This window comes from Prionailurus viverrinus, chromosome F2 (genome assembly GCF_022837055.1).
Source record: "Prionailurus viverrinus isolate Anna chromosome F2, UM_Priviv_1.0, whole genome shotgun sequence".
In the NCBI taxonomy this organism is placed as follows: domain Eukaryota; kingdom Metazoa; phylum Chordata; class Mammalia; order Carnivora; family Felidae; genus Prionailurus; species Prionailurus viverrinus.
The window spans coordinates 82,766,726-82,792,461 of NC_062578.1; the positions used below are offsets into that span (position 1 = coordinate 82,766,726).

The window sequence follows — 25,736 nt, forward strand, 5'->3', positions numbered from 1 at the left end:
AAACCACTGGCGCTGGACAGTTTAGCCTCCAGGTGAAAGCATCGTCCTGATTCCGATGAAGGGCCCGGGCGGGCGAGGTCCTGACCCTGGCCAGTCATTACGACATGTCAGGAGCTAGGGAGTGGAGCCCTACCAGCCTTAGGCCGCTTTCTCTGGGTGGCAGCCACGTTCTCAGGGGCACCCAGGTTCTCTCTTTGGAACCTGGGAGTGGACTCGGGTGGGGAGGCCAGGGCTTGTTGTCAGCCCCTGTCCAAGCTTCAGCAGGTCCAGGTGACAGCATAACATTAGCACTGCCAGTGAAATGTGTGAACGGGGCATGTATTGACTGCATTAATGAAGTTCCTCCAGCCAGCCTGGATCTTGGTTTTCATGGGCCTCACAGGTTGCTGCGATAAGGCAGGAGAGGTCTTCCTGAGGCCTGGCTCCCCAGCGGAGACCTGGCCCATCTTGTTGTTGGTCCTGGGGGAGATGGGAGTGCTTGGCCGCCGCCAGGGCCCATGTTTGAAACTGATGGGAGGGTAGGGGTAGTAGTACTTGTTTTTCTTTTTTCAGTTTATTTGAGAGAGAGAGCGAGTGAGCCTGGGGGAGGGGCAGAGAAGAGAGAATCTCAAGCAGGCTCCATGCTGTCAGCACAAAGCCCAACGCGGGACTCGATCCCATGATCCTGGATCATAACCTGAGCTGAGATCAAGAGCAGGGTTTGTTTGTTTTTTTTTTTTAATGTTTATTTTTGAGAGAGAGAACGCAAAAGGGGGAGGGGGAGAGAGAGGGAGACAAGAGAATCTGAAGCAGGCTGCAGGCTCTGAGCTGTCAGCACAGAGCCTGACACGTGAGTCAAGCTCATGAACCATGAGATTGTGACCTGAGCCAAAGTCAGACGCTCAACCGACTGAGCCATCCAGGCACCCCTCAAGAGCCGGCCTCTTAACCAACTGAGCCCCTCGGGTGTCCCAAATGTTTGTAATCTTTAATTGGCACGGGAAAAATAAAGCTTGGAGAGTGAAGATTGTAGTTTTTCTGTTTAAGATTACATTTTAAAAACGTTTTAGGGCGCCTCGCAGTTGGGCATCCAACTCTCGATTTCAGCTTGACTCTTGGTTTTGTCCGGGGTGGTGATCCAAGGCCACGGGATCAGACTCCACACCTAGCGTGGAACCTGCTTGAGATTCTCGCTCTTTCCCTCTGCCCCTCCCCGCACGTATGCTCTCTCTCTCTAAAATAAGTAAAATTTTTAAAAATGTTTGGTTACTCTAAACTCTACTTGGACACATTCTAAACTCTTCAACGATGAAATCCCCTCATTCACTCAGCACTGCCCCTGCAGGGTGTGAGCCCTGCTCCAAGGAAAGCCATGGAGCAGCAGACTGGGCCGCGGGACCCCTACCTTGAGGACTTGCATTCTGGCTGGGGACGCAGCCCCTCTGTGACGCGATGCACACACACGCACGCACGCACACACAGAACAGTACGGAGGATGGCTCAGGACACACAGCCACTCTTTGTGTCCTGCCACGTGTGTGCAGGTCTCTGCTCTGCAGGGGCCTCCCTCTGTATGTGCTCACGTGGCTGGCTCAAGCTCCATCTCAGGCACCACCCCCTCCCTGAACTCCTGAGCAGAGCCTTCTTTGTTCACAAGAGCTGGAGCCCAGGGAATACAGGGCTGACCCACGTCCTAGAGCTCAAGTCCTGGGGGGGAGGAGCAGGCTCCCAGGTGCTCCCAGACGAGCACACAGGAGTCCCACAGCAGAGTGGGCACTCAGAGAAAGGAACACCTCAACCGAGGCCTAAAAGGTGGACAGGCACTGACATGAGGGTCCTGGGCCAGCCCCAACAGAGCCCTGCGGGAGAAACACACAGCCTGCTGGAGAAGGGGTGGGGACAAATGCCATGAAAGACCAGCTAGGTACAGGGACAGAGGTGGGAATTTGTGTGCCTGGCACTGAGAAGACAGCCAATACTGCCTGAACAGAGGGAGGAATTAACATGGCAGGCACATCTGGGGTCAGAAGGAAGCTGGGGGCCACCTGCATAAGGATGGCCAAGGGTGACCCAGGAGAGAGGAGACCTGAGAGGAGGCGGGCCCACAGCCAGGGAAGGTGTCTGGGTCCTGGGCTAGGCAGTACTGAGGGTTTTCAAGTTGGATACTCCTGGGTCCACACCCCAGCACTGACTGGCTGGCTGGGGGACTCTGCTGTATTTCTGCTGAGAATGGGGAGGCCTGAGCTGCTCTCCCCTACCCACCTTTGTGACAGGCCCTCCTTTGTGACACCTTTGCTACTGTCCAGGGAGAAGGTCGGGCCAAGCCCCATCACAAGCTGCGACCTGATGGCTAGGGAGATGAGGGGCCAGGCCTGGCTCAGCTCTCTCTTGGGGTCCCAATCACCACACTCCCCTTGGGTCCATCCAGATGCCTACTCAGCCTGTCCAACTCCAGAGCAACCTCATGGCCCAGGGTCCTGGGGCAAACAGGCAGGCCCCGGGAGTTCAGGCCACCCAGGCCTGCATATGACCTCATGTGGAAAGGCTAAGCGGTGGCCACAGCACCAGCTGGGACCACTAACAGGTGCTCTGCCCTGCACCCCCACCACTTGACTGTCCACTGCCTCCGCCCTGCAGCCTACCCAGGTACAGCTGGCCACCCTGGCCCAGCAGCTTTCTGAGGAACCAGCAGGTGAATGGTGGGTCCTGGGGCCAGCCAGGCGCGGGGAGGCAGTGCCCATGGTGGGAGGGACACAGGTGGCACAGAGCTGCTGGGGGTAGGCCTGGGAAAATAGACTTTATTGGCTCCCAGGGAATGGGAGAGCAGGATCAGAAGTGGACACACTTAGGACCCAGAGACCGGCATCAGGGAGCAAGGTGCCGGGCCTGGCCAGGCCTTGGTTTCCCTGAGGACAGACACGAATGGTGGCCTCACTGCACAGCTGCTCAGAGCCGCCCTGGCAGAGGGGTGAGAATGTGGGCCCCCGGTGCTGGCAGTGCCCTTGGCTCCCGGCACGGTCTGAGGGTGTCATCTCTGGGGCTTCAGGGGCAGCCGGCATCTGCTCCCACACCGTGCTTCACTTCCGGGCCTGTTCATAGTTGTGGGTGAACCAGGCACAGGTCTCCTTCACAGCTGCAGAGGTGGGCGGGTGACAGGTGGTGGCAGGTGAGGGCCGAGGCTGCGCTGACCTCCACTGGAGGAGATGCGGAGGGTGGAGACCCCAGGACACAGGCAGTCACCCCTTCTGGGTCCTGCCTCCCCGACAAGGGTTTGGACACCAAATCTACAGGGTGTCTTCAGCTCCAAGCAAGGAAGCCACTGCTTAAGGAGAGGCAGGAGTGACCCAAAGCCAAGAAGGAGGGGCTGGGAGGTCCCGAGGGATGGGGTGGGAGAGCCACGGGAGGGCCGGGGGCTCACCCTGCTTGAAGGGTGTGAACCGGAAGTCGGGCAGGTAGGTCCGAAGCTTGCCGTTACTGGCCGTCTTCTTGAACTGCCCATCTGACTTGCTTGTATCAAACTAGGTGCCCAGTCAAGGCCACAGCACAAGGGGCACCCGCCCCACCAGCCTGCCCTTGAACCTGCCTTTCCCAGGGGAGCTTTGGGGACAGAAGAGCGCCCCTCCTCTCCAGCTGCCAGGCGAGAGCCATTCTGCATCCATCAGCCCCACAGCGTCCTGCCCCAGAGCCAAAGGATACAGTGACCTCCCCGCGGAAGTCCATGGCCTCCACCACAGCTTCGGCTGCCTCCTGGATAGAGACCTCATCCTCCTCGCCCACTGTGGGGAGCGGGGGGGGGGACCAACAGCCAGGTGAGGCCTCCTCCACCCGGCCTTGCAGCTACCCAGCCCCCCGCCACACTCCCATTCCCAGCCCCAGCTGCCCTCGGCAGAGACGTGGGTTCTGCCCCGGGGCAGGGGCAGTGGGGCCACAGGGTGCCCACCTGACAGGATGATGGGTTCCACCTCATCGTACTCCCGCAGGACCCAGATGAAGAGCCGAGCCAGGTCCTGGAAGTCAGACAGGGTCAGAGGACACAAGTCACGCCCACCTGGAGCCACAGGCCACCTCTCTTGGGTGGCCCTGTTCGGTGAGGGCACAGCCTGGGCTCCCCGGGGGGGAGGTCTCTCCCTTTGGGCAGCTTAGCCACCCCAGCCTACCTGACAGAGAGTCTTATCTTTCACTGAGCTCAGAGCTGCACCCAGCGACTCCCATGGGGCCAGGCACCTATAGGGACCCAGCGAGGACCAGTGGCTGCTGCTCCAGAGGCTCAGCCTGGACCCTCGCTCCTTTCTGGGGCTCCCTCACACTATGGCCTTCCCACAGCCAGCATGGCAGGCCAGGGAACGTTCTAGTAGAGAGCTAGGCCCAGTCCTGCACAAACCAGTGAGTAGATGAACTGCCTCCGTGGCTTGCCAGTGCCCCACACCGTCAGGGCCGAGCCGCTGCCTGCAGATTCAGGGAGGGGGCAGGTGTCAGAGGGGGCTCCACCAGCCACCCCCCCTCCCTCCCTTCCCCCCCCCCCCCCCCCCCCCGGACCTCACCAAGCAGGCACTCACTCTTAGCCAGGTGCACCTTGTGGATGAGGCCGGGCAGCACGTGGCCGTCCTCGATGTTGAAGTTGTCGTGGGGCCCGAAGACGTTTGTCGGGATGACGGCGGTAAAAGTGCAGCCGTGCTGCTGGAAGTAGGCCCTGCAGGATCACAGCGTCTCTTGCGGCGCTCGCCTGGGACCGCTGGCCCCACCACACCAGCCCTGGCCTCTGAGGGGGGCAAAACCCGAGGCCCGCAAAGAGAGGGCACGACGCTCGGGAGCTGTGCCAAGGCACCCACTGGGCCCTCCTCCCTTTTCCTGTCCGGCCTCAGCCGGGCCAGCGGGCGGACGACCTGTTCTGCACGTCGATCATCCTCTTGGCGTAGGAGTAGCCAAAATTGCTGTTGTGCGGCGGCCCATTGTGGATCTAGGGGAGCAGAGGCAGCCTTTGCTTTCCTGGCCCCGCCCCCACTGGCCCCGCCCCCCGTTGGCCCCGCCCCTCACCATAGTCTCGTCAATAGGGTAGGTGGTCTTGTCCGGGAAGATGCAGGTAGACAGGCAGGAGACCACCTTGCGCACGCCCACCTCGAAGGCCGAGTGCAGGACGTTGTCGTTGATGTGAATGTTTTTCCTCTGGCGTGGGAGTGAGGGGGGTGGGCAGGGCAGAGTCAAGCCCCTCTGAATCTGCTGGCAGGACCCCCGCCCTTACCTGCTCCTCCAGGGACAGAAGCAGGACACACCCTGGCCCCTCCCACGAGGGCAGCACCTGAGCCAGTTTATCCTAACTGCTCCTGGGGACAAGGCTAGACCTCCCAGCATAGACCTCCCAGCAACCATGCCCCCTCTGGGCCTGATACATCCTAGGCAGGCAGTCCTTTGACCCCCCCCCCCCCCCCAACCCTTGGGGCCATGGGGCGGGGCCGGCTGGAGGAGAGGACCACATTCCCTAGCTCAGGGCTGGGCCTCACCCTCACAGGCTGCTGAGGGCAGGCCCGATCTAGCCCCCAACAAGGGTGGAGAGAAGGGGCCCCTCCACTCCCCTAGCCCAAGGAGACTACCCAACTTTACCAGCCGGTAGCAGTGAAGCTTTGGGCAGCCCCACCCCTCCCCAGACCCCACTTTCCCCAGACCCTGGGATGAGACTGGGCATGAGATGGCCCAGACATTTGGAGGTGGAGAGGCTTTGACTAGGCGGCCTTCTTGGATGACTGGCCTGAGACAAGGAAAGCCCTGGGGTGGGGCGCCCCGGGGCAGAATCTGATCTGAGCCTCTGCCATCCCTGCGCCATAAAGACCAGATGCCCAGCAATGGTGGGTCCAAGCCTCAGGGGCGCCGCCTGGCAGGAGCAGGGCTATCGGCGGAACCTTGCTCCCCTCCTGCCCCTTCCACCACATCCCGGGCCCCCAGGTCAGACACCTCAGACCCAGAGCCCAGCTCACACCTCTGTGCCCCAGAATGCATGGTAGGCCTGGTTCAGCGCAGCTGGACCAGAGATCCTGGGAGCAGAAGGGTCTAGAGACCTGGGGGGGCTCAGCGGGTAGAAACCAACCCTATCGAAGTCAAACAGCTAGGGCTGGCTATTCTCAGTTCCTCCAACCCACAGTCAACTCCATGGCTTTTCCTGTGGGGCCAAATGCCCCCACCCACCTGTACGCCCATCTGCCTACAAAGCGAGTGTGGGTCACCGGGGACCCCATGGGGACTGCCCCCACCAGGCTGTGCCAAGCCCTGACCCTCAGGGACTTCCTGGGGCCGACAAATGAGCATGAAAAGCCAACAAGAAGTTCCCAGTGCTCCACGGGGCCCTCTCACTTACCCAGAAGTCCAAATTGTATTTGATATTCCGGAACAGGCCCCCCACCATTGCAGCAAGGTGGATGACATGTGTGGGCCGGACCTTTTCAAACAGGGCTCGGGTCTGTGCAGCATCCCTGGGAGGAGCCGGGGAAGGAACTAGCACCCTGGGGGTGGGGTAACGGGGGCAGGAGTAGACAGGGCTGATGGCAGGAAAGGCTGCCACAAAGGACAGTGGCCCGTGCAGGCGCTGGCTGGTATGAGGGTGTGGACCTCCAGAAGAGACAGGAGGATGTTTGCCTAGGAACAGAGCTGCACACACCCAAGCCAGGCCAGACACCTGGCAGGGAGGACCCAGACCGGAGGCTACCAGGCTCGGGGACAGGCCTGGCCTGGAGCTCTGGGTCTAGAGAGGGTGTGGGTGAGTGTGCTCCAGGGATGGGTCCACTTACGTGAGGTCAGCATCCTTGGAGGAGACGAACACCCAGTCCTCTCCAGGCAGCCCAGCTCCATCTGCTACCACCTCTTGGATGGCTCTGCCCACCAGCCCAGAGCCACCTGTCACTAGGATTCGCACTGACCCCCCAGGCTCACTCATGTCGGCTGCACCTGTGGGGGCAAATGGTGGGAGGCATACGGAGCCCCACTCCCTGTAGATGTCCCTGCGTGGGTCACTGCCCTTGGTTAGCACTGGGCCCCAGGGCAACTGTCCAAAGGCTAGACCGAGGTTTCCTGGGGCAACTGGGACAGGATGAGACCCGCAGGGGAGGAGAGAGAGCCTGCTGGGGACCACCCGAGTCTCCCTCTCCCCGCCCCATTCCCTAGGAAGCCTTCTGCCTAGAAGCTCACAGGCCATAGACAAGGAAGAGGAGAGCCCGTGTTTGCAGTCCGGTGCCCGGTGGCAGCCAGCTGCTCCAGGAGAGCCTCTGCCAGCCTAGTTCCTCCTAGGCAGGTGGCACTTCCGGCTCAGAACTGGACAAGCCTCGGGGCGCCACCACCCTCGAGAACCCTAGCCTAGGGGCTGGAAATCTGCTCGGGCCCCTACAGGACGGCTCTGACCCAGCTGCAGGGCCTGATGGCCAGCATCAACCGGAGGGGATACTGCCGCGACATCGGCTGCTCCCGACCGCGCCTACAGTCCAGCAGCAGGTCGGTGGGGAAACACCACCGCGGCCGGGACTCCTCCCACGCCCCGTTCCTCTCCCAGATCCCCGGGACACCTCCACGCCCTCGGAGTCCCCACACCCCTCAGGGTTCTGCGGCTGTCACGGAACATCGAGGGCCGGAGCCGCAGCTCGCCACGCCGGGTCCCCGCCGGGATCCTCGGCGCCGCCGCGCGGCGTCTCACCTGTGCACTGCCCCACCTGCCCGTCGCCCGAAGAGCGGCTTCCGGCAGCGGATTGAGCGTCCAGACGCGTGCAGGGGCCAGGTGGAGGGGGCGGGACCGGGAAGGACCCGGCGGGCACTCCCGCGGCACTCTGGGAAATGCAGTCCCGGGGGCGCCCCGGGCGCTGCCGGGAAGTGGAGTCCGGGAACGCGCAGCCGCCTGGGAAATGTAGTTCTCGGTGCTCCGCCTCCCCGAGGCCTCAGGGTACCGGACAGAGAGACCCCGTTTGCTCCGCCGGGGCGGGTGGGTGGTGGGAGGGCCGCGGAGGCCGCGTGTACGCGGAAACTCCGCAGCATCAGAAAGGGGGAGCGGCAGGCGCCCGGCCGCGGCTGCAGGACAGCGACCGGCCGCGGGCCGGCCTCGGGGGCTGAGGCGCGAGCTGCGGGGTCCGAAGGGCAGACCGCGGCCGGCGCGCTGGCCGGCGCGGTCCTTCGAGCGCCGCGGGGACGGGCGGGTCTCGGACCTCTGGGTATCGGGGTGAAAGGTCGCGTGGAGGCCCACGGGCCTTCTCTCTAAATGCAGATATTTAACAGCAACCGACCTTGCTAACACTGGCAAACAGAATGTGCTGTGCCCTCCGACCTTGACAACATATTATTATGAAAATATATTCCATTTAAAAAACATCCATAAATTGGGGGGCGCTTGGGTGGCTCACTGGGTTAGGCTGGCTCAGGTCATGATCTTATGGTTCCCCGGTTGGAGGCCCACCTCCGGCTCTGCGCTGACAGCGGGGAACCTGCTCAGGATACTCGCGCGCGCTCTCTCTCTCTCTCTCTCTCTCTCTCTGCCCCTCCCCTGCTCCTCTCTCTCTGTCTCTCCCCTGCACGTGCTTTTTTTTCTGTCTCTCTCTCAAAATAAATAAACTTTAACAATAAATTTTATATACCAGAAGTCAAGAAACTATCAGAGACGGACGAATAATTAGCACTGCTGATGGGGCGCCTGGGTGGCCCAGTCCCTTGAGCTTGGACCGCAGCTCAGGTCACCATCTCGAGGATCGCTCTGCTGTCAGCCTGTCAGTGCAGAGCCGGGAGCCCGTTTCAGATCCTCTGTCCCTCTCTCTCTCTGTCCCTCCCCCACTTGCGCTCTCCCCCCAAAAAAAATAAATAAAAAAATTAAAAAAAAACAACATACCGCACTTCCCACACTGCTGCATAGTCATCATATATAATTTAGTTTTCTTGTCTGCGTTTCACCAGTTACTAAGCCGGATGTTACAATCAAAATTTGTCACATAATTTGTATTCTTTTGACCATAATGCCACATCAGACGGTCTTTCCTAAGTCTTTGTAGTTTTCCGGTTTTGTTTTTTAGTTTGCTTCGATTTGGAGAAACTGCTTGGCTGAGGCCGTAGCAGCTGGAATTGACAAGAAAAATCCATAAAGCAGTACTTAGATTCAGAAATGGACCGTGGATTTTTACAGATCACATTCCCATACTCTAAGAGGGTTGCATATGGTAATGTATTGGTATTGCAGAAAATGCTAGCAAATGCTTTAATTCAGATTTAAAATCGTCCCCCGCTACGGAGTGTCATTTACTATCACAGCAGTGCAGTATTTCGTAAGCTCTTTCACATTTTCTAATGCTGGAATATTATAAAGAAGACAAAAAATAGCAAACCACATCCAATTTACAATTCTTTAAAAAAAATTAATGTTTATTCATCGTTGAGACACAGACAGAGACAGAGTGTGAGCGGCGGGGGGGGGGGGGGGGGGGGGGGGGAGCAGAGAGAGAAGGAAACGGAATCCGAAGCAGGCTCCAGGCTCTGAGCTGTCAGCACAGAGCCGATGCAGGGGCTTGAACTCCTGAACCGTGAGATCGTGACCTGAGCTGAAATTGGACGCTCAACTGACTGAGCCTCCCAGGGCACCCCTATTTACAACTCTTCTTGGTAGGTATAGTTTCATCTGTAACAATCAGAAAATCATTTCTACTAAAATTACACTTGGGCTTATTTTTGTGAGAATGTTCTCCTTCGTGGTCATGCAAACATTTTTGTTTCTCCTTGTTTCCATCTCACATATTTATCGGAATGTAACTCTTGTGTGTTTCATGTTCTGTTTCTGTCAGTTTAGAAAAACACTTTCTCTAAAAGTAAACAATCCATTTTAAAATTCCGTTTGAAAGTGGTATTATCAACCTTAGCTCTCTTTAGGGTTCGGTCAGCTTTACAAATATCAGAAACAACCAGTAACAGTTCATATCAAATCGCTGAGGCAGCACAAATTCAAAACTGATCTTCTTTTCTAGGAAAGACAGTCGGTTCTTGTGAGCACCTTTTGTGTGCCTTCTCTCTTAGAGCTTCCACATCTGTTCAACGCCAAACCTAATTCCTTTAGTGTTTAGCCCCAGATCCGGGGATGTGTCTTAGGCAGGGAGAGATTCAAGGTCAAAATCGATCCATATTTCATCAAGGTGTTCTATCTCTGGGCCAAATCAAAAAACACCCTGATTTTGAGTTATTTTAAGGAGCATTAACAGCACGACTGAGGCCACACCTCAAGCACAGATAAAACGATGCTCCACAGATGACACAGTAATACACCTAGTTTTCCAGCCTAAGTTCTGGCTGGTTCACCTTTTTCTCTACTAACCATTTTAGTTCCATTTTCTTAGGTTTGCCTTCAACAATCTTTTAAATCCGTGCATATGATTCAAGGTTTTTTATTTTTATTTTTAATTTTTTTAACATTTATTTTTGAGAAACAGAGAGAGAGCATGAGTGGGGGAAGAACAGAGAGAAAGGGAGATAGAGAATCTGAAGCAGGCTCCAGGCTCTGAGCTGTCAGCACAGAGTCCAACGTGGGACTTGAACCCGTGAACCCTGAGATCAGGACCTGAGCCGAAGTCAGATGTTTGACTGAGCCCCAGGTGCCCCCAAATTCAAGGTTTAAAAAAAAAAAAAAGCTTTTCACTTAAGTCAAAACCTGAGCCACTTCAAAATGAGTAAAATCAATGAAATACTTAGCAAGTTTTCATTTTCATTTTTGGAAGTTCATCATTATAGATAATACACATTGGTTGTTGGGGTGTCTGGGTGGCTCAGTTGGTTAAGTGTCAGACTCTTGATTTCAGCTCAGGTCATGATCTTACAGTTTGTGAGTTCGAGTCCCGAGTTGGGCTCTCTGCTGACAGCATGGAGACTGCTTGGATTCTCTCTCTCCCTCTCTCTCTGCCCCTCCCCTGCTTGCTGTCTCTCTCTCTCTCTCTCAAAAATAAAAAAATAAAAATTTGAAGAGCAGGATATCTGTGGGTTGTACAGGGGAAGTTGAATGGTGGAGGCACTTAGGTAAGAAAAAATGTAAACTAGGGAGTCAGATCTTTCTTGCTTTCCTTCCTGTTCCAATCTGGGATTTTAAGAGTACCCAGAAATTAATGCAGGATTTGCAATAGTGGCTGAGGAATATTTTGCAACATCAATTCATATTTGTCTTAAATCTACATATATGTACGCATAGATGAAACACGCATTTGACTTAAGGAAAGGACTGGGAACAAGCAAAATACAGTTTTAGGGATTGATTTAAAAAATTATTGAGGGCAAGTAGATACCACTGGCACCGATATGGTTGGAGAAAATAAAAGTGAACAAGCCAGAAATTTTGGCCAAAAAAGCAGGAGAATTTTTTTGTGCGACATGTCATGTCACGGGGAGACCTGACTTTAACTGTACTGATCATGATGACATTCTCTAGATCAAACACAGTATTTTCTGGATCTGCCCAAAGCTGAAACGTCTTGGAAAACCACATCACATTTGACCTTGTCATCAGCCTCGGACATGTGATAGGAGTGCTGACTATGGGCTTCACATATATTTAATTTAGATACTGGAAGGCTGAAGACCTAAGCAAGACAGCGGATGGTTCCCAAAGAGCAAACCATGGTCCCAAGTGGCAAATAGAGTTACTTTTTTTTTTTACTTTTTTTTTTATGTTTATTTCTGAGACAGAGCATGAGCGGGGGAGGGGCAGAGACAGAGGGAGACACAGAATCAGAAGCAGGCTCCAGGCTCTGAGCTGTCAGCACAGAGCCCAACACGGGGCTTGAACTCGGGAACGGTGAGATCATGGCCGAGGCCGAAGTCAGACGCCCGACCAACTGAGCCACCCAGGCACCCCAATCTTGTCCATGTTTTAAGAGAGGCAGTCCTGTCTCCACTCAGGCATCTGTAAGAGGCCTTGTCCTCCAGGAAGCTTTCCTTGCCTTGCTGAGGGGGCCCAGGGGCACAGCCTCTTTTCGAACTTCTGATGGTTACAATTCCCTGTGAATCCTCCCCTCCCTGCATCTCACCCCTTGTGAATATCGTCCTTCCTCAACTTCCTTCAGATTTTCGTTTGCTTCCAAAACCTTGCTCTGGCTGGGCTATTATGATAGTCATCACAACCCAGACGTCGTGGGCTTAGGGTCCACCTTGCAATGCAGGGAGGGGGCAGCTGCCAGCCGCCAAGCAGAGGGTGGGTCTCTGAGGCAGCGTGACTGGTCCCCTTCCATGGCGTTTCTCATCTGCCACTAAGTTCTCATGGCAACAAGGGCTCTGCAGCCAGACTCCATCACCCCGGGGGGGGGGGGTGGAGGGGGGGGCAACAGGAATTAACTCCCGCAGGAGCCTGGTGAGCAGAGGCGGGTGGCCCTCCCACAGTGCTAACCCCCCAGGCATCCTCACAGTGCCCTTCCTGGGAGCCGGGCCTGTAAAAGAAGCCATGCAACCCCAGCAAGGTTTTGGATGGAATTGAGATTAAGCATATGCTGTTTCTTGGGCGCCTGTGCTGGGTGAAGGTGGCATTTCTGGAGGCCTCAGCCAGGACAGCCCTCACTGCCCCTGCAGACCCAGGAAAGGCTCTACTCCCAGCCAGCCTCCCTCTCTTCTGCGAGGAGCCCAGGGTCCCACTGACCGGCCCTGCTTCACGGGTCCCCCAGGCCTGTGCTGAAGGCTGGGAGAGGTCTGGCTCTGCTCTGACCCCTTAGCTTCAACATCATCCTATTTCTAAGTCTCTTTGAATTCTTTTGAAGTCATCTCTACCCCCAACGTGGAGCTAGAGCTCATGACCCTGAGATCGAGAGCCACGTGCTCTATTAGAGCAAGCCGGCCAGCCAGGCGCTCCCTAAATCTTTTTTGTTTGTTTGTTTTTAAGTTTATTTATTTTGAGAGGGAGGGAGAGAGTTTCAAGCAGGCTCCTTGCTGTCAGCACAGCGCCCAGTGTAGGGGTTGAACCCACGAACTGTGAGATCATGCATGACCTGAGCCGAAATGAGGAGTCAGATGCTGAACTGACTGAGCCACACAGGTGCCCCCCCCCCCCCCGCCAAGTCTCAAATAGGGATGGGGGGGGGAGGTTCTGTGCAGTCCTCCTTTGCTGGTCAGCTGACAACCTGCATCGCGTGATTACATTGTGTGTAACCTCCTATGTATCACGAGGCCATCACTTCAAAGTTTACTCACACACCTCCACTCACTGTGGCTGCAACACTCATTTCTTTTCTTTTCTTTTCTTTTCTTCTTTTCTTTTTTTTTTTTTTTTGAGAGAGAGAGAGAGAGAGAGTGTGTGGGGGGAGGGCAAAGGGAGAGAGAGAATTCCATGCGAGCTCCGTGCTTGGCGCAGACCAGGATGTGGGGCTTGATCTCATGACCACAAGGTCGTCACCTGAGCTGAAATCAAGAGTCGGAAGCCCAACCGACTGAGCCCCCCCAGGCGCCCGTCGTGTCTTTTCAATACAATTACTCTCAAGACACTTTTCTCCGACAGGACACTGTGTACGAGGGCGGGGTGTTTAACTCACTTTATGGGGAAACTGGCTCACCATATGGAAAAGAATCAGATTCCAACATCTCATCATATTCAGAAATAAATTCCAGATGGCTGAAGACCTAAGCATGGAAAGTAAAAGCGTTAAACCTCCCTGAGAAAAGGGGCACCCAGCCAGCTCAGTCAGTGGAGCCAGCGACTCTTGACCTTGGGTTGTAAGTTCGAGCCCCACGTGTGTGTAGAGAGTACTTAAAAATCTTAAAAAACAAAAACCCTCTCTGAGAGGAACGGACAGTGAACATCACAAAGGAAAAGAGACCCCAGGGCACCAGGGTTAGTGAAGGGCACACAGAACTGTGGAGAAATAAAGGCAATATGTTTGCAGTACACGCAGCAGGCAAATGATTTGTATCCACCCTAAAAAGCTCCTAGTCGCAAGGAAAGAGACAAGCTCAGTGGAAAAGCGGGCCAAGGTCATTTTAGTCCGTTAACAAGAGGCTCAATTGGCTAATAAGCACGAAGGATGGGCCTGACTAGCAAATCAGTCGGTTCACTGAAGCAGCTTGGAGGGGTGAGACCTGGGGGGAGGAGTGCAGGGGAGCATTGGGAGGATGGAGATGTTCTGTCTGGATCGTGGAGGTCACGTAGGAGGATACATTTGGCAGAGCTATTTATCACATGTATTCATTAAAAACAAATGCATCTGCTGCTAAGTTAGGTCTCACTGAATTTGAGAACAAAAACCAGGATGCTGCTTTTCACCCCTTAGATCGGCCAATTTCAGGCCAGATAAGGGTTGGTGAAGCTGCAGGGAACGGAGTCTCCCACTGCGATAGACGGAGCGAAAGTTAGGACAGCCACTGAAAAGCCAATGTGGCAACACGCTAACACTAAAATCTGCACATTTGGATCCCGTTTCTAGACCTATCCCCTAGAGAAATCCTTGCTCACACACGGAAATACCGTACGCGGATGTGCTCTCTTCCATCACTCGCAACAGAGAAGAGTAGAAAACACACGGAACGTTCATCAATAAGGAGGGGTGGGGAGCGGTGTAGACACACGGCGGAATGCAGTGGGAGTGGGTGGACCAGACCCACTGTGTGTGTTAACATGGGGTGATTTTAAAACAATGCCGAGTAAAAGCAGCCAACTGCACAATGACTGGCACGCCTGTTCCGTGAGTGCTCAAGACGCACGCACATAGCGATACCAACAACTGTGCTCCTGCCGCGCCTGCCCACACTTTCCAGCGGCTCCCGGGACTGGCAGGAGATATGCTCCTCGCTCCTGCGCGCTCCTAACGCTGTGCTCCATTCGTACCAGGGGTCCTCTGCACCCCCTGCAGGCGGGGCAGGAGCGCCCGCGGCACCGCCGTGGCTTGGGTAGTTCCCGACCGGCCCGCCGCCGCCACGTGGCCCGGCCCGGCCGTTCGACACCGGCTCTTCCGGGGGGGGGGGGGGGAGTTGCGGGGGCCGATCCCGCGGGACCGTGTCCGGAGGCTACCTGTGCCCCCGCAGCACGAGCCACACAGCCAGGTAAGAGCGCGGCCCCGGCTGCTGCGGCTTCCGTCTCCACCGGTAAGGGCCTTGCGGCGCCGCGGCCGTCGGCTCTCGCCACCACCGGCTGCCCCGGAGCGGCGGCGAAGAGAGGCCCCGGGCTCCGCCCGCTGGAGGCGGGACCCGCGCTCCACCCGGCGCCGACGCCAGCGTTTTCAGCTCGCCGGCAACGAAATCCCTCGCGCGCATCTACGCTCGGGAACGGGCGGCACTAGGGGTGCGGGAGCGCGGGGACCGGACACCGGCCCCGTCTCGGCGGCGACGCGCGCGCACACGCGCCCGGGCGGAAGTGCGCACCAGCGAGAGTCCGTCAGCCCCGCTGCACCTAGAGCGGCCCCGGAAGTTCTCGGGGCTGGGCCTCGGCCAACTTCCGGCCGCGGCGTGAGGGCGGCGCTGCGGGCTTTGTCGGCGGGCCGTGCTTTTACCGCTGGTCGCCGGGTGAGTGGGTCGTGTCCGGCGGGGGGCGGGCGCGGGGGCGGTGGGGTCCGCCAGGCCGGCAGGTGTCGTGGGCGCCGCCCTCGGCTCTGGGCGCGGCCCGCCCCGCGCGGGAGTCCCGGAGCCGGGGCTTCGGTGAGCCCGCCTCCGAGCAGCCGTCGCGGCCTCCCCCGCGCGGCTGCCGGGGCCGCACCTTCTCTCCCTGGGGGCCGTCATGGGAGCAGATATTCGGGTCCCAGGCCGTGGAGCCTCCAGCTTAAGCGCCTTGCGCCGCAGTGCTCAAGTCGGCTAGCTCCTCCGGGGTGACCTGGGGGAGGAGGTGAGGGCTGCAGGTAGCGCTGCTGTTGCGCTCTCAGCCTGTCCCCTCTCTCTGGGGCCTCTGTGCTGGTGGGGGTGCAGAGCCAGCACCCCGTGCCCTGGCGGGGGTAGGGTGCAGAGGGAATTGGGCCTGAAGAATTCTCTGGCGTGGAGAAGTGGTTGGCTGCGCTATTCTAGCTCTTTCCTAAGGGTTCCCATCCCTCTAGAAGTCTTTATCAATCCCAGTGGCTGACTGCTGATGTCAGGAACGGTTTACCCTCGCCCCCTCCGTCCCTCCCTCAGAGACTGGTTACTTCATGGTGTCGAGATCCTCGGCCGGGAGCACGCCTGAGGTTTCCCAGGAATGTTAGCGGGAGGCAGGCTTGGAACTCAGCAAGTTTGGGTGTAGAGGTTGTGCTCATAATCGCTCTTTGGCATGTCTTTTTTCCCCGTGAGCCAGTCCCAGTGAATGATAGAGATAAGTGTCTCTTGCCCGCATGGGATCCGAGATACTCATCTAACCTAGTCTTCAGGTGATAGCTTGCTCCCTGTCCACAGATATGGAACCTTTGACCTTGTTAGAGATGTAGTATTGTAACTGTGTTCACGACGCCAAGAACCACAGAATCTCTCTTAAGGGAGACGTGGAGAAAAATTAGGGGGAGGGATTGCTCTGTTTTTTTTCACAAGCCTGCACACGCAGCCCCGGCCTCTCCTGAAGTGCTGGGGATGGATGGATGGCTGACTCCTGGAAAGGTCTTGGGGGTGATGTGGAGACAGGACGGAGCTGAAAAGGCCCAGACAACAATCGTGAGCCACAGATGGAAGGGGCGGTGGGGGAAGCAGCTGACCCAGAGCGGGGCAGTGCCATCGAAGCGGTTCAGGGAGCCGTCAGGCATGTCCACTGCCGCCTCAGGTCGTGGAAGGTGACCGGCGTAAGGTCACTGGACTTGTCAGGAGAGGAGAAGGCCGTCAGTATCCTCGGGCAGAGCCCGGGGAGCAGGAACCAGAGGACTGTGGGGTGGGGAGGAGGGGACAGCAGCTAGTCTGGCCTGAAGCCAGTCACCTGCCTGGACGTCCTGGGTAGTTGTGAGGCGAACACGAGGAAACTAGAAACAAGACACCTTGCGGAGTGACCGGCACGTACCAGCTTCTCCGTTTCCTTCCTAATTACAGAGGTGCAGGCTCTCCAGGAGTTGTGCTTCGTGTCTCAGTCACAAAGTCTTGCTCCCGTTATTACCAGTGGTGAAGCTCGGACAGCGTAGTGCTTCCTTTCTTTAGCCTGTAAGCCGCAGACAGCGACTCTGGGAGCCTGTGAGCCCAGGGCCACGGTACCCTTGACCAGTGCCTGCCTCAGTGCCCCTCTCTTCCCACCCCAGGGCCGTTTGGGATTGCTCACAGGTTCCTGCTCCAGGTGAAGATCCCACTTCTTTTCCAACTCCAAGGATTTTCCCTTCTCTGTCAACGTCAAGTGTGTATTCACACGTGTTACATTTTACCCAGCAGATTCTATGTGTTCTAACAGAAGGGTGGGCCATGTTAGCTCAGTGTGTTGTGGGGTCAAAAGCATGCTGTATTTTTACTTCCTTTTGTTCATTTCACTCAGGTTTCTTTAAGTGAAAGTGTATCAGTGTAATTTTGGTTGAATTCACAGAGGAAAACAGCTAAGCAGAAACCGAAAGAAGGCTGATTTTCAGATAAATGTTTATTCAAAGCAAGGTTTAGCTCTCTGATGTTAAGAAAAAAATATGAGGGGCACCTGGGTGGCTCAGGTCATGATCTCACGGTTTGTGAGTTTGAGCCCTTGTCAGGCTCTATGCTGACAGCTCAGAGCCTGCTTGGGATTATCTCTTTCCCTCCCTCTCTCTCTGCCCTCCCCCCTGGCATGCACACGCGTGCTCGCACTCTCTTAAAAATAAACGTTAAAAAAATTCTGAAGACCATTAAAAATCACTTTTTTTTTAATGTTTATTTCTGAGACAGAGACAGAGCATGAGTGGGGAAGGGGCAGAGAGAGAGGGAGACACAGAATCCCAAGCAGGCTCCAGGCTCGGAGCTGTCAGCACACAGCCTGATGCAGGGCTCGAACTCACAAACTGTGAGATAACCTGAGCCAAAGTTGGACGCTTAACCAACTGAGCCACCCAGGTGCCCCCCCCCCCGTTTTTTTTTTTTTTAATAAAAAAAATTTTTTTTGGAAACGTTTTTATTTTTGAGAGAGAGAGAGCTTGAGCGTGGGAGGGGCACAGAGAGAGGGAGGGACAGATCCGAAGTGGTTCCAGGCTCTCAGCTGTCATCACAGGGTCCCAGGCAAGGCAAAAAACACATTTTTAAAGCTATTTTCTTGTACACAGATGAAAGCGTGTTTGCAGGGAGTTCAACAGTCCTTTTAAGCATAAAAATCAGAGGACGTTACTTTCAAGACAAACAAAACCCCAACATTTTACTGCCACCTTTGTTAATTAGGATAAGTAAGACTTAATCTCTAAGCTTACTTCTGTAACACTCATCCCACGTGATCCAAGCAAAGCATCCCGTGCCGGCGACAGATAACACTTGGGAAAAAAAACTTTTGCGTTAGGGACATGGGCGCTGGAGGAAGACAGATCGAGATTTGAACCTCAATGCTGCCTCTTACTAGTTTAGTGACCTTGGGCAACGGACTTTTCTCCCTTAGCCTCTGTTTCCTCATCTGTAAACTAGAGTAAATACCCAGGGAACACCTGCCTCATAAGGCTTAGAGGAGCGCGTGAGACAGTGGGAGTCAGGTGCTCGGCACTGTGCCTGGTGGGGCTCGAGGGGCCCTAATAAATAGTGCCCCTCCTCCCCTTCTGAGCTCTGAACCAATGAGGCATTTGAGCCCACTGCCGCCTTCCCACTGGCAGGGGCTGGGCCAGAGCAACAGTCAGACTGTGGCGCCCTCTGCGGGGAAGCCCTGGCGGCTCAGAGGGGAGGGGCCTGCCGGGTAGAGCGAGCCGCCTGCTCTTCCCCAGCCCTGGGATCCTGCTGACTCCCTCCATCTCTGGGGGGCAGACAGCCCCAGGCAGGTGGGCAGGACACCTCAGGGAACGTGCTTCCTCGGGACACCAGGGGTGCAGCTTGGCACCCCGGGGCCACGGGGACGGATGTGCCTTTCGTGTCTGATCCGAATAGGGATTCAGTCACTACCCACGGTGGTGAAACCCTTCAGAGAACGAGGTGACATCTGTGCGGATGGACTGGAGCGTCGCAGGATATGTTGTTGTAAATGGGACGGTTGCAGATGGTGAATGTGGTGTGATTCCGTTCTTATTTTTGAAAATCGTGTGTGCCTGAGTAAGTGGGTGTGTTTTTGCACAAGTGCACGGCCTTTGTGCAAGCAAAGTGTGAGCGAATGCGTATAACCAGAACAGCTAACGGGGGCAATCTGTTGAATTGGTGGGGGTTTTTACTGTGTCTATGTCGTCTGCGCTTTATTATTTGAAATACTCTTACAGTGTGTATCTTATGTTTGCAGTGGCTAAGAATTAAAAGGACGCAAAAGTAGAACAGGATATAAAACTGAGCCGTATGGTCCTGATGTCATAAAAATACTAGTGCAGAAAAAACAGCAGAGAGAAAATGCTAACTGGTAATCTCAGGTTTAAAGGTCGTTTTATTTTTCTGTTTTCAGTCTTTGCATTGTGTCCGTTTTCTCAGTTGGCATAATTTATCTCATACCTTTAAAAACTAACTAGTTGAAAGTAATTTTTATAAGCAGGAGCAGGATATTTTTAAATCATGTTAGTGAGTTGGCCCAGGAGAACACGGTCAGTGAGCGCCAGCAGGCCGGCCTCGCGTGGCCCAGGTCCGCGCTGTGCCGAGCGGCGCTGCTCCGGGGAACCGTGTTGGCAGACCTCACGCAGACATAGTGCCTGCCACAGACTTGTGCTCAGCTCCTTGTCCTCGGCGCCGGTTACTGGTATGTGGGCTCAGTTTCTTTTTCATCATTGGGAGCACCGCGTCTGAGTTCGGGTTGTTTATTAGTGTTACTTAGGCATTATTCAAGGTGCCATAACAGAGATTCAAAAAACTTGACTTCTCGTTCCGTTTCACCTACCTAGGCGGCTCTGGCCCTCAAGGCCTCTGGGAGCCTGGCTGCTTTGCCACATCCACATGTCACCATGGGTGGAGGTAGGGACCCCGCACACATCCGTTCCCTTCCCGTGTCATTGGCCGGAACCTGACCTCGGGGCTCTACCGAGTGCAGTCGTTGGCTGGGCGGCCACGTGCCCGCTCAGATGTTAGGTGGGAAGCAGGGATGCTGGGCAGTCTTCGGTCGGCCATAGCTTACCCTCTCCCCCACTGCTCTTTGTCCCACACACCAGTCACTTCCTCTGGCCCAGATGGGCGGGCGTGGCTTTCTTCACCAGGGGCCAGTGCGGTCGTTTGTACTCAAAACTCACGCGAGTCCTGGCCTCCCTGAATGCTACGCCTGCACGGGTTCCCAATGGAATCTGCAAACGTGTCCTGAACAGGCGGCCACCGACGCGGTTCTAGGACCCGTGAGCCAGCAGTCCCACTCCTGGGTGTATACCCGGCAGAAGCGACCTGCATCTACGGGAGTGTTTACCGCAGCTTTAATCGTCGTCCAGACCACAGACACTTGAGGCGTTCGTGAGAAGTGGAGAAGTGAATGGTGACCTGTTTGTGCAGCGGTATGCTGCGTGTCACTGGAGAGCGTGAGCTGTCGTTGCCTGCCGTGGTGATGACTTTCGCGGGCGTGGTACTGAGCCAAAGCAGATACGTTTCTGGGGGAGCGATGGAAATGTTCTGGAAGTAGACAGTGGTGGTGGTTTTGCAATCTGAGGAATATTCTAAAAAACACTTGCTTGTGCACTTCAGGATGGTGAGTTTATGGGTGCATAGGTGGCCCAGTCAGTTAAGTGTCCAACTCTGGATTTCCCCTCAGTCGTGATTTCATGGTTCGTGGGATCGAACCCTGCATCAGGCCCTGCGCTGACAGCAAAGAGCCCGCTTGGGCTTCTCTCGCCTCCCCAACTTGTGCGCATGCGCACTCTTGTGCTGTTTCTCAAAATAACACATGTTTAAGATTGTGAGTTATAACTCAAAAAAATGGGTGTGTGTCGAATAAAAAGCAGACGCAAACACGTATGATTCCATTTAAGTGAAATGTCGTGTTTGTATTTTTTCATTTTTAAGTAAACTCTGTGCCCAGCATCAGGCTTGAACTCACGTGCCCAAGGTCAAGAGTTGCAGGCTCTGCTGACTGAGCCATTAAATGGGCAGAGTTCTCCTTTACTTACAGAAGTGGTTGCCCTTGGAGGGGGAGCCTTTGGGAAGACAGAAATGTTCTGTGTTGGCCTGGTGTTGTTAAACAGGTGTCACAGGGAGTTCGTCGAGATGTGTGCGCTTTGTACAAGTTGCGGTTCACATCAAAGAGAAAATCGTGTTGAAAGGACGCCCTTCCTGGGCCAGAGAACACGTGTTGCCTGGTCGCTCACTCTCCTTCTGCTCCTGTTCCACCCTGCCCGCAGCTCCGCCCTCAGAGGCAGGTCCTTGTCCTCGATGGCCACGTTGAAAATGGGTCTGGAGGGCATCCCTTCACAGGTTTGCGCAGCAAGGTCTGCTTCCCACTGGTGCAGATTTGGGACAAGAAGTGATTGTTTGGGGCCACCTTGGATGGAGCTCCCTGGAAGTGGACTTACTCTGTAGAGTTCTCAGGTGATACATCTGTGAGAAGGGCTGGATCAGGCACTGGGGTTGAAACTGAGGCTGCGGCCATTCCCAGTGGAGCTGTGGGGTTGGGACCACACTTCAGGTGCCCCAGATGGAGACGAGGACACACACTCTGGGTTCCTGTGGTTGGCCAAGCATTGGCTGTGGTGTGATAGGCATCTGAGACGGCCGTCCGAGATCCCTGGCCCCTAAGGTACATATACCTCTTCCCAGCTGCCCTGGAGGGATTTTGCGGTTGTCTTTAAGGTCCTGAGTCAGCTGGTGTAAGGTGGGGAGGCTCTCAAGGTGGACTGACCTAGTCATGCGTGCCCTTGGAAAGTAGTTTTCTACAGCTGGTGGTAGAAAAGAAGTCAGGGGTTCTATGCACTGTTCCTGCCTGAAAGATTCAGGTGTCCCTGGGGGCTGACAGCAGCTTCCAGCTGACAGTTGGCAAGGACTCAGGGAAAGTCCTGTGGTTGTAAGGAACTGATTTCTACTGGCATCTGAATGAGTTTGGAAACAGGTTTCCCAGCACTTCGAGATGTGACCTCAGCCTGGCTGACACCTTGTGTGGCCCTGAACCGGGGTCTCAGTCACTCTGGGCTGCGCTCTGACCTTCAGAGGTGTGAGATGTCAGATGTGCCGTCTTGTGCTGTGTTTGTGGTGCAAGTGATGGACAACTAAGAGTGGGCCTTCAAAGGGAGGGTCGTGACCTTGTGGGGAGGCAGAGTCCTGCCTACAGTTGGTTCCCAGTGTGAGAATTTCAAAGCTGGGGATGGGAGTGGGCATGGCACCCTGGCACCCCTGACTGCACAAGCTTTCCCACAGCAACAGACCAGCGGGACGCAGAGCTCCATGTAGGCCATCAGCACCCTGTGCCCCTGCATCCCCTTCCAGTTCTTACCTTCTCCCTAAAGGTCATCAGGGTCTTAGTTCTCCCACACGGATCACTTTTGTCTGTTGTTTTTCTTTAACTTGATGTAGACAGAACCCTACAGTACGAACTCTCTTGTGACGAGCTCCTTCTGCTGAACATTGCGTCTTGAGATTCATCTTTGCTTTTGTATTTAGCAGGTTTCTTTCATTGCTGCGTATTATTCCCTTGTGGGAGTACTCCTCAGTCTATCCATCTCTCTGTTGGTTATTTTGGAGGTTATGAATGGTGCTGCTGTGAACATTCCAGCTCTAGACTTGTGCAGGGGAGGCTTGGTGTCATTGAGTGGATGAGAGGGGTGGGTTTTAGTGCCCAGGTAGTGCCCAGGATCAAGGGCAGTGTGACCATATAAGAAGGGAGGGCCTGATGTGGGTATAGACAGGTAGGCTGGTAGATGCAGTAGGAGAAAGTTGACATTCTCATCTCATTGCTTCTGTCTTACTGAAATAAGCAAGGGCATCAGCTGAGCGGGAGGAGGGGGAGTATTGGACATTTGAGAAGAGAGGACAAAAGGGGTGGTCTTGTAGGAGAATGAGGAAAGTAGAGATTGCTGGTGGCTCTCAGGGCCCTGGTAGGCAAGGGGTTGTAAATGTACAGAGAGCTCAGTTGGTGTAGATGCAGACGCAGAACAGGAAGCAAGTGGAATTTAACCCACGTCGGGATTTTCCCACGAAAGTGTGGTAGAGGAGGGGCAGGGAGAGTTAGGACTAATATGCAAGAAGATGGTTATAAAATATGACCAAAGAGAAACACGGCACCATAGACCATGTGATCTAAGCTGGGTACAGAGGAAAGGGAGGACAGTGAAGGGGTGGCAAGGTCGATACATTTGTTTCTTTGGAAATGTGTCTTAATTTTTTAATGGATCCAAGCCACATCCCTCCCCGTTAGTCTGTCCCCAGAGTTGGGTGTTGGAGGTGGAACCCCAGAGAAGCCTTCTCAAGTGGGTGAGGCAGGTGGCTGAGATGCATGCTGGGATGTCCGCATGTTGGGTGGGGAGTGTGAGCAGGGGAAACATTCCTCCCTCCCACTCTTTGGATGTGTGTTATCGTCCACTGCTCCAGCAGATTCCTGTCTGTTGATAAAGGGAAAAGATGATCTTTTCTCCTTTATTTCAGATTCTGACCTAGGAACTTGTGACAAAGAAGGTGACTCTGGAGCCCGAATTTCTGAGGATGGAAATCTGCCTAAGACAATGTCAGAAACACTCACAGTGATGGAGCCCCCTGCCACTGAGTCTCAGGCACTCCCCGAACCCGGATTAGGGGAGCTGTTAGGAAACCCAGAAGGGCAGAACCTGCGGAGCTGTCCCCCTCAGGAGGGAGGTTTCAGGCAGGTGACAGTTACCCACTGGAAGATCCAAGCAGGAGAGACAGCTCGGGTGGGCAGTAAATCAGGAGAAAGCCCAGTTCTGAGCTCAAACCTCCTCCTCCTCCAGAGAGAGCTTGTGGAACGGGAAGCCCACCAGTGTGAGACTTGCGGCCAGACCTTCCCATTTAACTCAGACCTTGTAGGACATCAGATTGCTCATTCTGGGGAGAAATCTTGCAGGTGTGAGGAGTGTGGGAAAAGCTTCAGCCAGAGCTCCCACCTTGCTGAGCATCAGAGAGCTCACACTGGAGAAAGACTCTATGTGTGCAACATGTGTGGGAAGGACTTCGTTCACTACGCAGAACTCGCTGAGCACCAGAGGGCACATGTGGGAGGAAAGCCGTTCCGATGCGTGCAGTGTGGGAGAGCCTTCCATCACAGCTCAGACCTGGTTCGGCACCAGCGAGTTCACACCCGGGAGAGGCCTTTCGAATGTAAGGAGTGTGGGAAAGGCTTCAGTCAGAGCTCCTTGCTTATTCGCCATCAGAGAATTCACACAGGAGAAAGACCCTATGAATGTAACGAATGTGGAAAGTCCTTCATTAGGAGCTCAAGCCTTATTCGACATTATCAGATCCACACAGAGGTGAAACAGTATGAATGTAAGGAGTGTGGGAAGGCTTTCCGTCACCGCTCAGACCTCATTGAACATCAGAGAATTCACACTGGAGAGAGGCCCTTTGAATGTAACGAGTGTGGGAAAGCCTTCATTCGAAGCTCAAAGCTTATTCAGCATCAGCGAATCCATACTGGGGAAAGGCCTTATGTATGCAATGAGTGTGGGAAGCGTTTCAGCCAGACGTCAAACTTTACTCAGCATCAGAGAATTCACACTGGAGAGAAACTCTATGAATGTAATGAATGTGGGAAGGCTTTCTTTCTGAGTTCGTACCTTATTCGACACCAGAAAATCCACACTGGAGAGAGAGTGTATGAATGTAAGGAATGTGGGAAAGCCTTTCTCCAGAAAGCCCATCTCACTGAGCATCAGAAAATCCACACTGGGGATAGGCCCTTTGAATGTAAGGACTGTGGGAAAGCTTTCATTCAGAGCTCCAAACTGCTTCTTCATCAGATTATTCATACTGGAGAGAAGCCCTATGTATGTAGTTATTGTGGGAAAGGCTTTATTCAGAGGTCAAACTTCCTTCAACACCAGAAAATTCATACTGAAGAGAAACTCTATGAATGTAGTCAGTATGGGAAAGATTTCAGCTCGACCCCAAACTTTAAAAATAATCAAAGTGTTCACCAGGAGGGACTTCCCTTGAATAAGACCACCATACATTTGGGTGAGAAGTCTGCAGGTCACGGGGAATGTACAGCTGACTTATAAAATAGCCATCCTCCAACTCAAGTGGGTGATGTTTAGAAGGGAGCGGCACGAGTTCACATGATTCCGTTCATGTGATTTGGGATGTGTCAGCATTGTCCAAAGTCTTAGGCAGGGCTGCTTTCAGAGTGGGCTGTCCCCTACTGCCGTGCAGCGGTGCTGGGCTGCTGTCCTCAGCTAGGAATGTGTGACCTCAGGAGAGCCACGAGACCGCACAAGTGACTCTGGGCTGGAACAGTGCTGGGGGAGGAGCTAGGTCTCAGAGAAGGTTCTGTATTTTATTGCACAATTACAGGTCACCCCCGAGTTAAAGCCTTTTTGAGGCAGAATTCTGAATCTAATCTCAACACTTAAGAGAATATTACACAGTAAATTTTGATCTATTAAAAAGGCAAGTTGAGAAAGATCTTTCTTCTTTACAACCACAAATTGGCTCCCTGTTGTCCTTAGGATACTTCCCAAGCTCCCACTCCTGCTTTCTAAGACCTTTTTGCTTCCTGAAGTTGCATCCACTGCGTAACCACCTGCCACGTGATTGGTGTTGTGGCAACGCTAACTGGTCGACGCTCCCACTTAGCCAAGCTGCTCCTCGTCTTTGTCCTTGTTTGAATGCTCCCTGCCCCACACCTGACTGACTCCTCAGGTATCGTCAGGCTCAGCCAG

The 25,736-nt window shown here is 54.7% G+C and overlaps 2 protein-coding genes across 3 annotated transcripts; one reads left to right on the plus strand and one right to left on the minus strand.

Annotated features, from left to right (window-relative positions):
* Nucleotides 1–2,757: 2,757 nt before the first annotated feature.
* On the minus strand, nucleotides 2,758–7,297 carry GFUS (GDP-L-fucose synthase). Its single transcript, XM_047842846.1, has 10 exons — nucleotides 6,756–7,297; nucleotides 6,326–6,440; nucleotides 5,014–5,142; nucleotides 4,863–4,936; nucleotides 4,536–4,669; nucleotides 4,361–4,425; nucleotides 3,920–3,986; nucleotides 3,676–3,755; nucleotides 3,398–3,497; nucleotides 2,758–3,112 (listed from the first exon to the last, which is right to left on the minus strand). Exons 1-10 carry the CDS (start codon nucleotides 7,157–7,159, stop codon nucleotides 3,057–3,059), a joined length of 1,224 nt encoding a protein of 407 aa, XP_047698802.1. The 5' UTR covers nucleotides 7,160–7,297; the 3' UTR covers nucleotides 2,758–3,056.
* A 7,407-nt stretch (nucleotides 7,298–14,704) lies between these two features.
* ZNF623 (zinc finger protein 623) lies at nucleotides 14,705–25,356 on the plus strand. 2 transcript variants are annotated; one of them, XM_047842337.1, is made up of 2 exons: nucleotides 14,705–14,985; nucleotides 23,488–25,356. In XM_047842337.1, exon 2 carries the CDS (start codon nucleotides 23,565–23,567, stop codon nucleotides 25,074–25,076), a length of 1,512 nt encoding a protein of 503 aa, XP_047698293.1. In that variant the 5' UTR covers nucleotides 14,705–14,985; nucleotides 23,488–23,564; the 3' UTR covers nucleotides 25,077–25,356. The 2 variants fall into 2 exon arrangements, with proteins under 2 accessions (XP_047698293.1, XP_047698292.1); XM_047842336.1 differs by lacking the exon at nucleotides 14,705–14,985 and adding an exon at nucleotides 15,318–15,444.
* Nucleotides 25,357–25,736: the final 380 nt, after the last annotated feature.